This window comes from Artemia franciscana, chromosome 5 (genome assembly GCF_032884065.1).
Source record: "Artemia franciscana chromosome 5, ASM3288406v1, whole genome shotgun sequence".
In the NCBI taxonomy this organism is placed as follows: domain Eukaryota; kingdom Metazoa; phylum Arthropoda; class Branchiopoda; order Anostraca; family Artemiidae; genus Artemia; species Artemia franciscana.
In genome coordinates, this window is record NC_088867.1 from 33,168,851 (window position 1) to 33,187,335 (window position 18,485).

At 33.7% G+C, this 18,485-nt stretch overlaps 1 protein-coding gene across 1 annotated transcript in view; it reads right to left on the reverse strand.

Annotated features, from left to right (window-relative positions):
* Positions 1-925: 925 nt before the first annotated feature.
* Positions 926-18,485, reverse strand: part of LOC136027293 (homeobox protein SIX6-like) — a 28,607-nt gene continuing 11,047 nt past the window's right edge. Inside the window, exon 2 of the mRNA XM_065704395.1 lies at positions 926-2,905. Coding sequence (XP_065560467.1) covers positions 2,323-2,905 — 583 coding nt within the window. The 3' untranslated portion in view covers positions 926-2,322. The remainder of the gene's footprint in view (positions 2,906-18,485) is intronic.

The window sequence follows — 18,485 nt, forward strand, 5'->3', positions numbered from 1 at the left end:
TGTGTTACATGTGTTTCAAATTCGTTTTCCCCCTTTCCATCTAAGAAACATGCAACTATGTGATGTTAGTTTGACCTGTTCTTCTTAATTGTGCCATAGTTAAGCAGCGCAAGGGCCGGGCTTAATTTGCAAATAAATAACCATCATTATACTGGACGTGCACGGCAAAGATGGTCGCTGATCTAGGGAAGTTCAACCTCGCATCATTTATGATGCGTCTAAATTCACCTTAATCTACTAAAAATGTGACCTGATTGCAATAATTGTCTTGATGTCAGTCAGCACAGATTCAGCTTCATCTTGATTTTACATCTTTCTCCAGCTTCCACATTCCATCAGTTAACAATTCTTAATAATGTAGAATTCAGTTTATCTTCAATAGCAAAAAGGTCCACTTTGCGAGTCTCTTGGCATTCAAAAGGCCCACTTTGCAGGCCTAACCACTAAGGTTTCTAGGTATAAAATCATATAGTTTCTTCATTTTGTGTGTGTGTATATGTGAGATTTTTAGTTTCAAGCTCTATAGAAAATTCCTAATTCGGTAACGCAAGTTCTTGTGCTTTTACTCCACAGCAGATATATCTTTCAATATCTCTCTCATACTAGGTCAGTTGAGGTTAGCCAACCATTAAAGGCATATCAAAAGGAAATGATTACACTAAAAACAAACTGAATATGACTGGTCCATTACCAAACAACACAAGTGGCTAGTCCATTATTAAACCACAAGTTCTATAGAATAATTTTGCGAAGTTCCAACATTTTCAGTTACGCTGGAGCTTAAGGATAGGACCATTAATATATCTTGAGGTACAACAATATGAAATTCAACCAAAATTATTATCATTTTTTTTAAAGAAATATAGCCAAATTGTATTCACAATGAAGGTATTCTGCCATGAAAGACCTAAAAGTATAACCAGTATTATGTTCACATATTTATTCGTTGTGTAATATAAAACAAAATTGCGAAAGAACAAAAAAACATCGCTGGAGACACATAAAATAATGCGGTGCACAAACATGTTATTATACAATTGACCAGATTCAAATTTAACAACACCTTTACGTAATATAGGAGGGGTGGACAAATCACGGCACGAGGCCTACTCTTCGACCTTTAATATTTAGCTCGTTGTAAAATATTGAGCCAATTCATCACAGATAATTCAAAAGATAAAAAATACAGTTTTGGAACTTGTGTGGAACATACAAGCTCCAATTTATGTAGCTCTATCAGACAAGTACATTCATGAGGTCTTTCGTTTGGCTCCCTCCCCCACGGAAAATCATATTTTATGTGATTTTTTTTATTTAGTTTAAATCTTTTTCTCCGTGTCGACATTCGCCAAAAAAAACTTGCCTGTGCGCCTGAGTTCTTGCATTAACTAAGTTTGGCCACCCCTGTAATGCAATATTATACTCCAATTACACTTTGCAGTAGTTTCAGGTTTTTATTCGAAACAGAATATTCTAAAACAACGACTAGGAATTGCAAAAACATTCTCAAAAACAGTTAAAAGAAAAAGTCAATAAAAATCCATAGCTTCAATGAGTCAGAACTTTGGTCACAAGTTCTTTAACCCGGGCCTATAGGGCAGCAAGCTGCTGCTTCCTTTAGCAATATTAAATTTTTACTGACCGGTGAAACTTAACCAACATGATACAAAATTTTGGACACTGTACTGGCAATTTAAAAACCTTACTTGCGCAAAGAACAAGTTTCAGATTAATAGTTTATGCCTATGCGCCCATGAAGCAGCACAATATTGCTTTTGCCATCTATGGTTTATTCTGGCTCCCAAGATCTAACCGATGTTGGTCGAAACAGGTAATCTACATTATATATGTAAATTATAAAAACCCTAATGTTTCTGGAAGACGAACTCAATCAGTCAACACCCCTACCCCCTCCCATGTACATGCGATATATAAAACAGGACCAAGCTATTGTTAAATGTTATTTATTTTCTTTCAACCCAATATTTTCTATAAAAATAAACTATTCAAATTGAAAGGTGAGTCTTGCATTTGAGGGAGCCAGTCGTTTCTGTTCTTAGGTCTTTATGTTTATTTTTCAGGTTATTTGCGTTTACAGTTGCACCCCAGGCCCAAGTTTCATAATTATTACCAGTTCATAATTAACAAGGTGAAAAAATTGGAGAAAAACTTAGACATTCTTTAAGCAGCAATTCAATTTATTAGCTATTAAAAATAACTTTTTTTAGCTAGAAACAGCATAAATTTTATGGAACTTTTTATTAACTTTTTCTGTAGTTGTTTGCTTCTCCCACAAGAAATTGGTTTATTATTTGTAGTATATCAACAGTTGCTTCCGGATTCAGGTTGATTCACTTTTGCTTCGTCAGATGACGTTGCAGCGCTGTGAACATGATCAACTGTAATAGCAGCTCTAACATGGGGTGGTTCATTAATATGTGGAAACATTGCAGCGAACGGTGATGTAAAGTCAAACCCTGCAAAATCTCGGGGGAACCTTAAGTGTGACAAGTGACTTGGGTGGAAAGGAAACGGATTAAATGGTATCCCTTGGTATGCAGAAAGAGGCTGGGCAAGACTCGGGTATGGAAAGTTAGACATCCCAAAGGCAAATGGGGATAAGTTAGACGCAAATGAGGGAATAGGATTAGGTTTTGGTAATGAAGGCTTTGGTTCATCCTTTTCAATAGATTTTTCGGATGGTGAAATAGGTCTTTGGGGAGAGGCTGAAGAAGGGGGTCCATCTAGTGATATATCGTCGTCTGAGTCAATGCTAATGTCACCAGGTGATATCCTTCCTTCGTCTCGAGATCCAAGGTCGTCGTCCGACCCTCCAGGGCTACTTGATTCGGCACGTTTCGAGCTGCTCAATGATACATGCGTTCCAGGAAGGTGGTTGTTTAACCTGAAAATGCATACAATTAGCTTCTTTTCAACTGGTGACCAGTAAAATGACAGTATCTCTCTAAGATGTCAGAGGAGGAAAGACCAAAACTTTTTACCAATTAGCGAGATGTAAGCGAAAGTTGCAACAAATGAAAACATACCAGATAGTCCAATTAGTGTGACTGTTAATAAGAGACGAATTAAATGAATTTAAATATATATATATATATATATATATATATATATATATATATATATATATATATATATATATATATATATATATATATATATATATATATATATATATATTTAGTAATTAGCTTGAAAAATCATATACTTTCCTTCTCTTTTTTTGTTTGAGTTAGATTTTTGATTCTGTTGGTATGCAGAAAGTGTGTCATTGGCAGTCATTTCCGAATCTTTTTAAGATGCTCATTTATTTTGCTACTTTAAACTTGGTTTGTCTCCTTCATTTTCGCTATCCTCACTGAAAATTAATTGTTGTTAGTGTTTTCCAAAGCCACCCTTTATATATATATATATATATATATATATATATATATATATATATATATATATATATATATATATATATATATATATATATATATATATATATATATATATATATATATATATATATATATATATATATATATATATATATATTTGCTCATTCGTTATTTTCAGTCGACAGGACCAGCGTTGCCAGCTCGCTAAAATTATACCAATTTTGGTACAATATAGAGGCCCAGGTACAATGCAATACATTTGGAAAATTTTAGGTACGCTCTAACTTTCCGATACACTTGGTTATACTTGCTCCTTTTTTTACTCAGATATCTGTTCCTTGTTTTAGTTTATCGAATTTCATTTTTGTTACGGCAAATTTTTACCTGTTGTTCTGATGGTACGAATTAATATCTTTGGGTACGATTATTATAGGAAAACTGGCACAGTTTATTTCTAAGCGTCGGTAACGCTAGGTAGGACCGTTCAGAGGAAAAGAAATAAAAAGATAAAGTCATAGAGAAGATTACAGCGCAAGATATTGACTGAACTATGACTACCAACACAATCAATAGAGAAGGTACTTAACGACCTCCAACATTTCTCACATCGATTCGGTTAAACAAGACACGTACACTGAATTTTATTTTTTGGGATATATCTATGGAAAAGAGGCAGTCATACGAAAAATACTAAAAATACACATATAAACTACCATGTTGCTTAGCTTCGGTAAGTGGAGGGGATTAAGGTCCCCCTACTAACGTTTCGGAGCAGGACTGAGGATCATATATAGTGCATCTAAATGAAACTGCAAGAGATTTGCACGGTGTTAACTAATTTTGGAAAGCAAAACAACACATAGCGCAAGTGAAAGATGTTTAAAAGTCGTCCCAGAAATTAAGGGTGTATCTTGTAAGGGTGACCCAGTTTCTGCAGGTTTGGAAACTGGGTCAAATGCTGTACTGTTGACATAAATACGGATCGACGACACAAATTCTTTGTCTATCGACAAATTACGTGAAACGACTAAGGCTTAAGTTTATCACCTGTGTTTTCTTCACCGGGGAAAATAGAGGAAAAAAATTCACCTCATTTACTAAAGTTTTAAATGAGTATTAAGTTTTAAACGAAACTTTTAACCTTCTAATTAAATTATATTTTCTTATATAGTTATTTTGAAACTTTTGCAGCCATTGCGACAAAACATTTGAGTAGGTTATCCATAGGTCAATATAGGTCCGATTTTATTCGGGGTGGGGCAAGAGTTTCAATTGTATGTGGGATCTAAACGCACAATAAGTGTATTTCTAAGTTACTTTTCTTAGGTCATTCATTAGGATTTCACCCGCTCTTGCGTGTAGCTATGTCATCACTTTTAGATCAAAATTTTGTGTCTCATGATTTGGCGCAAGATGCACTCAATGACGCCACAGTAAGCACAACTTCCAGTTCGGATTCCTCAAAATGTTTTATTTCTAAGTACTAAGAAAAAATGTTCTGTGCATTATTTTCCCACTCTTACACAAGTATTAAAAATATCAGCTAGGGAATCACTATTCCTAAAGGTGTAACAAACAAGAATTCCTGACATATTAAAGCCGGGGGTGATTTGTTCCCATACAATATAATCCGATGTATATGACCTAATCAAGAGTAGTCTCTCACTTCCGGCGGCATTCCTCTGTTAAAATAATAAGGTTCAAGTTTACTTTGTGGATAACAGCGACGAGTTCTTGACACAGTCTAAGGCTAATCCAATATTTTGAGAGAAGCACTTTCATATTCACTGAATGCCTGTCTTTCACTCCCCTTGGCTTATCTGATTAAGAAATATTAGGCCAAAGTCTCTCATGTTTAAACAAGAACTTAAGACTTGCTTCCCTTTATCCAATGGAGAATAAAAGCTAAAGTTCTAAGCTCCTTCAAATGGAGAAATCGAATTACATTTTACACAGCGTACGTTGAAATTTGTACCCAAACCTTGCAACGAAGAATAATCAAAAATTTATTACTTATATATTCTATAATAATTCCCTCATTAAGTATGACAATTTTATGTTTGCCTGAATCTCGAATCGAAGTATTTACCGCAATTGCGGTATTAACTGAAAAATTAGATTGCTTGGTTGTTTTTTTTGCTTTTTTGTATTAATAAAAACTATTAAAATTTCTAAGGAATACATCCACGCCATTATGGTTTATTTTCAAATGTAGTATATCTTAGAATTGTAATGTAATAAGTTAAAACTATATTGCCGAGGCAGAACACGTGCTGAAGATATAAGAAACAACAGGAAAGCGGATTGCTCTTTCTTTTCTTATGTTTGGAAAGTCAGAAAATTAGAAATATGTCCCGGTGAATTTCAAATAAAGAAGCAAAGACCGAGTTGTGTGTTTTCAGTGGTATAACCATAGGATCCAGTGTGTTTAGACTCCCATCCCCAAAAATCCATAGTTTTGCGGAGACATGTAGTTTCTGCTCTTGTAATGGCTACATTAGATCTTTCTTATAGTCGGACATACTCAGCCGTAATTGGTAGGGCAGCATTTGTAAAAAGTAAATCTTGGCTACGCCCTTGAAGTGTACCTGTTTATGTGCATAAACAAAACTGCACAATCAGCCATTTGAGATCGAATTCGTAATCTCTCTATGATATTGTATAGCATCGGTTTAAAGTCTTTTTTTAGAAAAGCATTCACTATCAACATTAGCCACAAATGCACTCAAAGCAGAACACTTGCAGCTTCATCACGCTTTCATATTCAAACATGAAAACTCAATTTCTATTGCTTTTTATTAAATATCAGGTGCTTATTATGCAAGATGTGCAACACCTGAAATAACAAAGATAAACCACTGGTTTTGATATTTATTATTTTCCATGGATGAAACTCCTTGAGAAAATTTCAGGTAGCCTCCAGGGATTGTTTCTTCTTGGAGCTTCACTCACGGGTCAACTGATCGTGAGCTGTCAACTCCCCGGCGCATTTAATCAGTGTACGTGTGATGAGTTACATAACTCTAGGATGGATCCCATTGAGATATTCCTCAGAAGGAGGATAACAGAATGGCTATATCGGTACATAGCTACAACGCCAAGACGCTTATTAATAGAAAATTTGATACCCTAAAGACAAACTTTAATGTACACGATGCTTGAGTGGAGACAAAAAATATCTGCTCTCCCGCCACCCCCTAAAAGGGTAATCGTATCCAATCAAGGGTCTGATACGCCATTTGCAAAATTTGAAATAGAAGTGATTCAGTGAATTCTTTCCCGACCAAAGAAGATCCAAAGAGACTTATAATCCTATAAGAAGAGTGCAGCCAGTCCTAACAAAAGGTTCATACTTATGAGGATGAAATTTGGCAATTTTTTAATTCTTTGGTGCTAGTTAAAGGAATTCTTTTGTTACGACTCTTTTGGTTAATGTTGATGTTGTTTGCTAAACTCTTTTTGCATTGATGAGTTTTAAGCAAAAGTATTCAGTAAATTTTATCCTAGGAAAACGGAATCTTGATGTAGAAGCTTGTTCATATACTATAACTAACCTATAATTTATTAAACTGACGGAGACATAGTACTTAGTCTCAATATATGACTGGCCATTTTTTTCAAGAAGCATTTGCTAATTTCCGTATTAGCCTGAATTTACGACTTTATAAAAGTTAACAGCTCTTTTTATATGTTTTTTGTGCTGTTGTTTTCAACCTTGAAAGTAGTAACCTGTAGAAATATCCTTTAGTGTAGCAAATTAGGATGTCTTGAGGCACTCTGTTTTTTATTGTGATAGTTTTAACAGGTAAATTAAAGGAATGATTATAAGCTAATATAGTTGTAAGAATAACAGTGTCTTTTCACACTGGTAGAAAAACCCAATTTTCAAACATTCCGAAAGGTAGACCAACAAGGAAATTTTCATAATAACATGGGCAACAGTCCTATCTTTCAGTCCCCTCTCCCTATGAAATTCACAATCCCCTCCAAACGAAAAAGAAATTAAATTGCGTCTCCGCTATTCAGTTTATTTTAATCAAACAGTTCGTGGTAACGAACTGTAGTAAGGAGCGACCCGGCTCAATAGTAACCAAAACTCTAAAAAATGGAATTTTGATACCAATAGCTACATCAAAAGAATCGCATTTTAATGCTGGTTTTAAATATATAAGTTTCATCAAGTTTAGTCTTACCCATCAAAAGTTACAAGCCTGAGAAAATTTGCGTTATTTTATAAAATAGGGGGAAACGCCCCCTAAAAGTCATAGAATCTTAACGAAAATCACACCATCAGATTCAGCGTATCAGAGAACCCTACTGTAGAAGTTTCGAGCTCCTATCTACAAAAATATGGAATTTTGCATTTTTTGCCAGAAGGCAGATCACGGATGCGTGTTTATTTTTTTTTTTGTTTTTTTTTTTGTTTTTTTTTCCCAGGGGTGATCGTATCGACCCAGTTGTCCTAGAATGTTGCAAGAGGGCTCATTCTAACGGAAATGAAAAGTTCTAGTGCCCTTTTTAAGTGACCAAAAAAATTGGAGGGCACCTAGGCCCCCTCCCACGCTAATTATTTTCCCAAAGTCAACTGATCAAAATTCTGAGATAGCCATTTTATTCAGCGTAGTCGAAAAACCTTATAACTATGTCTTTGGGGACGACTTACTCCTCCACAGTCCCCGTGGGAGGGGCAACAAGTTACAAACTTTGACCTGTGCTTACATATAGTAATGGTTATTAGGAAGTATACAGGCGTTTTCAGGAGGATTTTTTTGGTTTGGGGGAGGGGTTGAGAAGAGGGGGATATGCTGGGGGAACTTTCCTTCGAGAATTTGTAATGGGAGAAGAAAATTTCCATGAAGGGAGAGCAGGATTTACTAGCATTATTTAAAAAAAAAAAAACAATTAAAAAATAAAAGTGAAAAAGCTTTTTCAGCTGGAAGTAAGGAACAGCAATAAAACTTAAAACAAACAGAAATTATTACCCATATGAGGGGCTCACCTCCTTCTAATACCTTGCTCTTTACGCTAAAGTATTTTCGGTAATTTCAACTACTTATTCTACGGCTTTTGTGATTCAGGGGATCATTCTTAATGAATTGGGATAAAATTTAAGCTTTAGTGTAAAGAGCGAGGTACTGACGATGGGGCGAATCCCCTCATATCTATATATATAAAAATAAGTTGTCTGTGTGTGGATCTGTGGATCTGTGGATCAGGTGACGTCATGTTTGTCCGCATATGACGTCTGAATTATTTCACACTAATACAAAATAAGAAAAAAAACTAAAAAAGGTAAAAACTACAAAAAAAACTAAAAAGAAAAAAAAACTAAAAAAGCTAAAAAACTAAAAAAACTAAAAAAAGGTAAAAAACTAAAAACTAAAAAAACTGAAAAAACTAAAAAAAGGCAAAAACTACAAAAAAAAACTAAAAACTAATAAAAAAACTAAAAAATCTAAAAAACTAAAAAAACTAAAAAAACTAAAAAAGGTAAAAAACTAAAAAAAAACTAAAAACTAAAAAAGAAAAAAACTAAAAAAAGGAAAAGACTGAAAAATAAAAGAGAAAAAGAAAACTAAAAAAATATGAATAAAAATACAAAAAAATAAAAAAGATAAAAACTACAAAAAAACTAAAAAGAAAAAACGAAAAAAAACTAAAAAAGCTAAAAAAATAAAAGAAGCAAAAATCTAAAGAAGGTAAAAACTACAAAAAAAAAAGAAAAAATAAAAAAATCTAAAAAAGCTTAAAAACTAAAAAAAAACTAAAAAAAGATAAAAACTAAAAAAAAAACTAAAAAAAGGAAAAAACCATAAAATAAACTAAAAACTAATAACAAAAATAAAAAAAGCTAAAAAACTAAAAAAACTAAAAAAAACTAAAAAAGGTAAAAACTAAAAGAACTAAAAAAGAAAAAAAACTAAAAAAAGGAAAAAACTGAAAAATAAAGGAGAAAAAGAAAACTAAAAAAATATAAATAAAAATAAAAAAACTAAAAAGATAAAACTTCAAAAAAACTAAAAAGAAAAAAGAAAAAAACTAAAAAACCTAAAAAAAGGTAAAAACCAATAAAAAAAACTAAAAACATAAAAAGGGAAAAAATTAAAAATTTATTTCATCATAAGTTTTCAACTGACGAAATTACAGACCGGGACATCGGGACACAAATAAAAAAGGAAAAAAATAAAGGAGAAAAACAAAACTAAAAAACGAATGTATATACAGACCGGGACACCGGGATACAAATGACGACCGGGACACAGGGAATATAAATGACGACCGGGACACAGGGACACAACTACAACGGGGACGCCGGGGGGGCACAGGGGGATATAAATGACGACCGAGACACCGGGACACATGGAATATAAATGACGCCCGGGACACTCAAAGAGAAATCACAGACTGGGACACCGGGACACAAATGACGACCGGGACACAGGGACAAAACTACAAAGGGGATGCCGGGGGGCACAAGGGGATATATAAATGACGATGGCGACACAGGGAATGGTAGATTAGCAATCACCATCAACAAAGCTCAAGGGCAATCATTAGAATCATGAGGTATAGATCTGAATACGGATTGTTTTCCCATGGACCATTATATGTTGCATTTTCAAGAGTCGGTAAACAATCTATTTATATGCACAGACAATGGGACAGCAAAGAATGTTGTATATTCGCAAGTTTTACGTAGTTAAAAACATATATATATATATCTATATTCACAGGTGGGACATAGGGACACAACTACAATGGCGCGTAACTAATATGGCGCGTAACGACTTACGCGCGCGGGGGGGCTTGGGGGGGCGCGAAGCGCCCCCACCAACTAGGTGTTGGGGTGGCGCGAAGCGCCACCCCAACAGCTAGTATGTAATAAAAACATGAGAATACAAAAGTTCTTTACGTAAGCTAATTTATAAGTTACGTAAATCTTTTACCAATGAAAAGATTCGTAAAAAATTAAAAGTTCTAGTTGCCTTTTTAATTAACCAAAAAATCGGGGGGCAACTAGGCTTCGTCCCCCGCTCTTTTTTTCTCAAAATCATTCGATCAAAATTATGAGAAAGCCACTGAGCCAAAAAAAAAAATCTGCAAATTTCGTTTTGATTATTCCTCTGCGGAGAGCCAAAATCAAAACATGCATTGATTCAAAAACGTTCAGAAATTAAATAAAAAAAACAAGTTTTTTCAACTGAAAGTAAGGAGTGACATCAAAACTTAAAACGCACAGAAATTACTTCGTATATGAAAGAGGCTGCTTCCTCATCAACGCCCCGCTCTTTACGCTAAAGTTTTTTACTGTTTTAAAAAGAAGAATTGAGAGAAAGAGTCAAACTTTAGCGTAAAGAGCGGGGCGTTGATGAGGAAGCAGCCTCTTTCATATACGAAGTAATTTCTGTGCGTTTTAAGTTTTGATGTCACTCCTTACTTTCAGTTGAAAAAACTTGTTTTTTTTTTATTTAATTGCAGTTAGGAGTCAAGACGATACGTTTGCATTTTTCCTTCAAGGGTATGAGCGAAAGGCCTACAGCACGGTACTGTTAAACTGTAAGGAGATTATAGTAAACAAAGGCGAATAAAACTAGTTATCGCATAAAGCTAGACAAAAAGAAAAGATGAAAAGTCTTAAATTAACGTTCCTGTGTGCAATTATTCCTGTCGTAGCAAACCTCTTTTTCAAGTAAAGCTTTAGATTAATGCAGACACACAAAAACATGCATAAGGTATGATTCCTGGTCGTATTGGGTTCAGCCAAGGCCATATCCAGGAGGGGACAATGGGTTCGTCCGACCCATAAAAACGTAACAATGAATATAAACAAAATTTCGATACATTTTAAAAGTTTTTTGTAGCCTCCCCCCCCCCTAAAAAAATCTTGGATACGTGATGGGGGTCAGTTATAATTTCTTTCAAGCAAATTTGGTATTAAATGTTCATGAGGTGCCTAAGCAAATTTGATTTCGTAAGGTAAGATCGGCCAACAAGCTGAATTATTTAGAGTATGATTGTTGAAAAGATAACCTCTAAACTAAAAATACAAATTTATCCATTTAACTATCAGAATTTGAAACCTCCAAATCATGAAACCTTATCCATCAAGTAACCCAGCTCGTCTAAATAATATAATAGCAGAGAGTGGTCGTAAGGGTTTGCGGTTCAATTAATAATCTCATGATAAGAAAAAGTAACATAAAAGAACTTGTAAGTTTAATTATAGAGCACACACTCCATGTCTAGTCTAATTTTGTAAAACAAGTTTTTTAAAAGAAAATATCACCTCTAATTACAACATTCGACTTAGTTCATAAGTAACAGAATACTTATGTTGTGTGTTAACACATCAATCAAACAAGTTATTTTTCCATGCACAGACGTTCAAATACACATGTCTGCGGTTTAAAAAAGTAAAAATATATGTGAGTTGCTTTTTTATCTTCTAACGGCTATTTGTTGCAACTGTGGGTTTTCACACCTTTTCGGTTTTGTTGGTAATAAAATTTGTCAGTTATTTAAAGTATCTCATATGATCCAACCGGAGAAACAACTAATTGGGTTTAACGATCCAATAAAATGATGCCATGGTTGCAACAATTAGAATTTCTTTAAATAACAGTTCTAGTCAAAAAGACTGTTCTATGTATTTGGGCATTAAACGGATCTTAAAGATTGTTGGGGACTGTCAGGTGTACTGCAAACAATATTTTATATTTAAGGTTAATCCTGAAACAAGTGCATACAACCGGAACAGTGCTAATCCAAGTCAGAAGTCTGTCAGTGTGTCAGTCTAAACCTTCAATTTAGTCATATGACACGTGATGGTTGGCCTAGAAAAAAAAATCACCAATGTGTTGACTTCCGGCATCTTAATGCTGTGGCAAGTATGTAAATTTTGGCACATACTTTATGGTGGGGGGGACATCGGAACTATTTCACTAGAACTATGTTTTCACAACGTGTAATTTTTTTTAAGAACTCGTATTCAAAAGTCCCATTATCGGTGTTATTAAGGACATGCAGAGCGATGTACAAAGTTAGGTGACGGGTTTCCCACATGTGTTTTAATTTCTGAAAGATGTTCGTGTAAATTATTAGCTTCATGTTTATGGCATATGCGCACGCAAGAGTGATTTTTTCTAGAGGGGGGCCGGAGGCACAAACAAGAAAAAACATTTTTATGATAATTTGAATAGGAATTCCAAGGAAATTCGGGAAAAGCCAGAATTTCAGGAGGTTGGGCCATATTCAGAGGCCATCCTGTGTGCGCCCATGACATAGGGATTATATTTAAGGACATTACACTCAGAGATACCTTTTGCCGCAGGCCGGAGTCCTAAAAAGTTGGTATTACTAATATACATTTGTATTTTTGGCAAAGAAAATGCCCATAAATTGCAAATTCACATTTTTCTTAATTACTCAAATCTTGGGTCTTTTGCAGGTTTTTCTTTCTTTTTTTGTGACTTGGTGTAAATGTAGATAGAACTCTACCATAAACTTCTAAAAAACTAATATTTATGTATTCACGAAGATAAAAACTCTATTGATAAATGGCAAACATCAATTCCGATTTTTGGCCAATTAAATATCCATAAATTGCATATTCGCATTTTTCTTAATTAATTAAGTGTTTAATCTTTCGTAGGCTTTTCTTCCTTTTTTGTCCTTTTTTCTTAACTTGTTAAAATGTAGATAAACCTCCCCATAAACTTTAGAAAAAACTAAAATGTAGACAGACTCTATTGATAAATGGCAACTATCCATTTAAATTTTTGGGAAAGAAAATGTCCATGCACTGCAAATTTGTGTTTTCTTTTATAATTTAGTGCGGCTTTTGTACACTTTTTTATTCTTTCTTTTCTTTTTTTCTGGTGACTTGGTGTAAATGTAGATAGACCTCTCCCATAAACTTTCGAAAAACTAAAATCTATTTATTTGCCAAGATAAAGACTATTGATAAATGGCAAATATCCATTTTGATTTTTGGCAAAGAAAATGTCCATGCATTACAAATTCGTATTTTCTTATATTAATTCAGTGCTGGGTCTGTGTGCTTTTTATTCTTTTTTTGTGACTTAGTGTAAATGTAGATAGGCCTCTCCCATAAACTTTCGAAAAGCTAAAATTTATTTATTCACCAAGATAAAGACCATTGATAAATGGCAAATATCCATTTTGATTTTTGGCCGAAAATGTTCATAAATTGCAAATTCGTATTTTTCTTTATTAATTAAGCACTTTTAATTTTCTTGCTTTTTTTGTGACTCGTTGTAAATGTAGATAGACCTCTCCCATAAACTTTTGAAAAACCCGGAATTTATTTATTTACCAAGATAAAGACTCAATTGATAAGTGACAAATATCCATTTCGATTTTGTGCAAAAGAAATATCCATAAATTGCAAATTCTAATTTTTCTTAATTAATTTATTAATCCTGTAATTAATCCTTAACTTAATATATACTGGTCTTTTGTACGGTTTTTTTTTTTTTTTTTTTTTTTTTTTTTTTTTTTTTTTTTTTTTTTGGTGACTAGTTGTAACTGTAGATGGACTTCACCCGTACACTTTTGAAGACTAAAATTATATTACCAAGATAAAGACTCTAAAATTCTCTATTGATAAATGGCAAATATCTCTTTCGATTTTTGGCAAAGAAAATGTCCATACATTGCAAATTTGCATTTTTCTTAATTAATTAAGTGTCGGGTTTTTTGTGGACTTTTATTCCTTTTTTCTTTCTTTTTTTGTGACTTGGTGTAAATGTAGATAGACCTCTCCCACATAATTTTAAAAACCTAACTAAAACTTATTTACTGTCCAAAATAAAGACTCTATTGATAAATGGCAAATATCTATTTGGATTCTATTGGATTGTAAATGTGGATAGACCTGTCCCATAAACTTTTGAAAAACTAAAATTTATTGATCCACGAAGATAAAGACTCTATTGATAAATGACTAAATTGACAAGCATAAAAAGGAAGGCTCAACTAATCTTCCAGTGAATCCCCTAGAAGCTCTTCCAGAAAAAAGGCTTTGCTCTGTCTTTTTCCATCTAATGAAAATCTAATGCTTGTTGCTCCTATCAGATTGGTACGTTGGCAAAAAGATTATCAATATCAAATTACTTGCTCTCAATAATCTTGGGATTGCTATTACATGGGAACGGTTCCCTCGTTCTAGAAAACTGAACGGGGACCTCGTAATTGAATACAGGCTACAATCGGGGTGCAGCCATGCGACAGAGGTGGTTTGTTTCGATTTGAAAATTGTTGCATCCCAAGGGAGAAGGGGTGATGTGTGGCTTTTTGATTATAAATTGGTAATTATCATGTTATTATCAATCGACTATCCAATTATGCAGTGGGGACAAATTGACTTCAAAGCTGAATTTAATGTTATGAAACTAGAATGAGAACTTGTGATAGAATAATGCATGAGTTTTGAAATTAATTCCGGCAGCTTTGCTTCTTCAATATCATACATTTTGTTGAAATAGAACAAACACCTTTTGGTAGCAAACTGCGAGTGAATGTTATCAATAGAACCTGAGACTCAAATCAAGGAGAATTCAATAATAATAATAAATGAATCAAAAGAGTCCTTTCTTCATCCTTATTCCAAATATAATACAAATTTTTAATCTTAAGATTCTGGAGGTTTTCTCTCAACGGTGGTCGTATCAGAGAAGCTGCTTTACAATATTAGAAAGGGTGAATTAAAAAGGAAATTAAATTTTAAGAGCCCTTTTCAACTGATAAAACGGATCATGTCACAGTAAAGGGGTTATTTAAGACATTTTGTGGTGTAAAACAAATAATTCGGTCGAGGGCAATAATGATATCAATTTAAAATCATGTGATGGTCAGCTGATTTAGAACTATCAAAAGTATACCCAGTATACCCAGTGTTACTTTAAGGGCGAAGAGTGGCGCCACTCCTCAAACCCGACTCATCAAATTAAAATTTAACTTTTTCACAGCAACACTTCAAGAAAAAAGACACTTTCTGAAATATAAAGAAATCTATCATCCCGTAGCGCCTAATCAAAATGATGGGAGGGTATAGATTAAGTTTCATTTCACCCCTTCCCAGATCTTCTTCTAAATTTACCTGAAGTCACGTAAGAGGCTAAGCAATTTTGGTTTAAATATATGGTTTTGAGACATCAGGCCCCCCTCCTCCTGCAATAGCCCCCCGACTATCCGAAATACAGGGGTGCCGGCAGAAAATTTTCCAGAGGGCAGACGCCAAAATAGCAGTGGTGATTTGGTGACAGTTTAGGTGGTTTAGGGCACCAAACTACGACTTTACTCCGAAGAAGACGAATTTGAAATCAATTTAAAATTCTGAGAAGCTAATTGAATTAAAAGTGTCAATAGCTATATACTGGATTCAACCAAGTTGATTCGCCATATTTGTAATGAAATTAAGCTTAATGAGGGGAGAGTGAGTCATTGCTTAGGTGGGGGTAGGGTAGATTCCGCAATAGTACATTTTAATGGACAAAGTGCTTACTCTTCCTGAGGCTTCATGTAAATGTTGAAAGAGGTAGGGGGAGTAGGAATTAAATAAAATGTTTCTTTATACACATAAAATGTCACATTCCCATATCTAAAAGGACATAGGTGGAAAAGGCAAGTCAGGTCATCATCAGCCCCGCCAGAAAATTTCTTTGGGGTGGCAAGTACTGCTAGGAACTCAGTTTTTAGCAATTTTAAATAGTAATATTTTTCTTTTCTATTTGTATGAACTACTTCAATGTATTTAAACGAATGTGTGTAATGTATTTATCGATAAGAAAAACCTATTGTAGAGGTTTTAATAGCTTCAGTTACGTAGAAGATATAAGTATATTCAAATTTTTATCCAAAATTGAAATTGCAAATTTAAACATAGAAAGGAACTAATAACGTACAAGCATTGAAATTACACATTTTAAAAGCAATTAACCAGGGATTTAAGGGACCGGAACTACAAATTATATCTTGGTTGGGCCTGGGTATGAATTGGAAAACAATCAGAAATTAAATAAAAAAAAGAGCTTTTCAACTGAAAACAAGGAGCAGATTTGAACAAAGTATTCTTTGTATGAGTTTGATACTTTGCTTCTTACTCTTTACTGTGAACTTTGGCTTTTTTCCAAATTTTCGAGAAAATAAACAATTGAAAAAAAGGACTTTTAATGCACTTTAAAAGTTTTGTTTAATGAACAAAGCGTTGAGAAGGGGCAATTGAGAAGGGTCCCTTATATACAGAGTAATTTATATTTATTTTAAGTTTTAAACTTGCCACTTACTTTAGTTGATAAAACTTTTCTATTTGTTTAATTGCATTTCGTGAAACTGTGAAGTTTTGTGAATGCAATTCTTTTGGTAGCGTAGAGAAAATTATCAATATCTCAATGATCTCTATTTGGATTTTGATGGGTGATCAAACAGTTAGTGGTAATGAACTGTAAGTAAGGAGCAACGTGGCTCAATAGTAGCCAAAGCTTGTTATTTTGACAACAATAAATATATATATATATATATATATATATATATATATATAATATACTTACAATGCTGATTCCAAATAATAAGTTTTATTAAGTTTAGTCTTACCCATCAAAAGCTAAGATCCTGAGAAAAGTTTACTGATTTTTTAGAAAAGGGGTAAAGACCCCTAGAAGCAATACAATTCTAATAAAAAAATACGTAATCAGATTCAGCGTATCAATGAACCCTACTGTAGAGGTTTCAAGCTCATAACTGCGAAAATGTGGAATTTTGTGATTTTTGCCAGAAGAAAGATGCGAGTTTATTTTTTTTTTTTTCTTTTTTCCTCAGGGGTCATTGTATCGACCCAGTGGGCCTAGAACGCTGGGAGTGATCTCATTCTAGTTGCAGTGCCCTTTTTAAGTGACCAAAAAACTGGAGGGCAACTGAGCGTTCTCTCACACCATTTCTTCCCAAAGCTTCTGACCAAAATCTTGAGGTAGCTTTTTTGTTCAGCATAGTTGAAAGGCCCAATAACTATGTCTTTGGACATAAAATGACCCCTTAAAATCCCTGGGGAGATGTTTTTAAGTTATAAGATTTGCCCATTGTTTTATTTGTTATTGGGAAGTATGTTCATATTTTTCAGATGAGATGGGAGGATGAATTTTCTACTGGGAGAACTTCTGCTGGGGGACATTTTACACTGGGTGAATTTGCCAAAAATCCTATACGAAAGTTCTTTTTATGTATTAATTTCTCTTTACCGATTCAATTTTACGCATAGAGATGTTAAGGGCAATTGTCCGGGGTAAATTTTCACAAGAATTGAATTGTCCATAGGATATTTCTATGGGCAGGGGGATTTTTCAGCGAAGATGGAGTCAGGTATCCTGGCGTTATTTAAAAAGCAATGAGAAATTAAACAAGAAAAAACGAATTTTTTCAACTGAAAGCAAGGAGCAACATTAAAAATTAAAACGAGCAGAAGTTATTACGTATATGAGGGGGTTACCCCCTCCTTAACACCTTGCTCTTCACGCTAAATTTTAAAATTTTGTCCCAATTCTTTAAAAACGACTCCTGAAACACAAGGGTGATTTATCTAGAGCAATAAGTAACCTTTTTTAAAATTGCCGAAAAACTGCAGCGCAAAGAGCGAGGTGTTGCGGAGGGGGCAACCTCCGTCATATACGTAATAATTTCTGTTCGTTTTAAGTCTTAATGTTGCTCCTCATTTTCAGTTTAAAAAACTTATTTTTTTATTTAATAAAGTTTAGAGACTAACATATTTCTAAAGGCAATAGAAAAAGTATGTCAGTTAAATTGGAAGTATATAAAAATGAAAAAAGTAAGTAATTACAAAAAAAAGACAAAACAATAGCCTACTTACAAAAACTAAGATATAAATTCTCAGCATTCAGTTCTGTTCAGCAATGCCGAACCATGGGACGGATATTTTTTAACAACATCGATAGTTTTGAACTTGACCATCAAACACCAAAATATTGAATGCCTTTAGATTTAGTGTTTGTAAAAAGTAACATATTATCAAAGTAGTATACATATTATCAAAAGTTGTTCAAAGTAAAATAT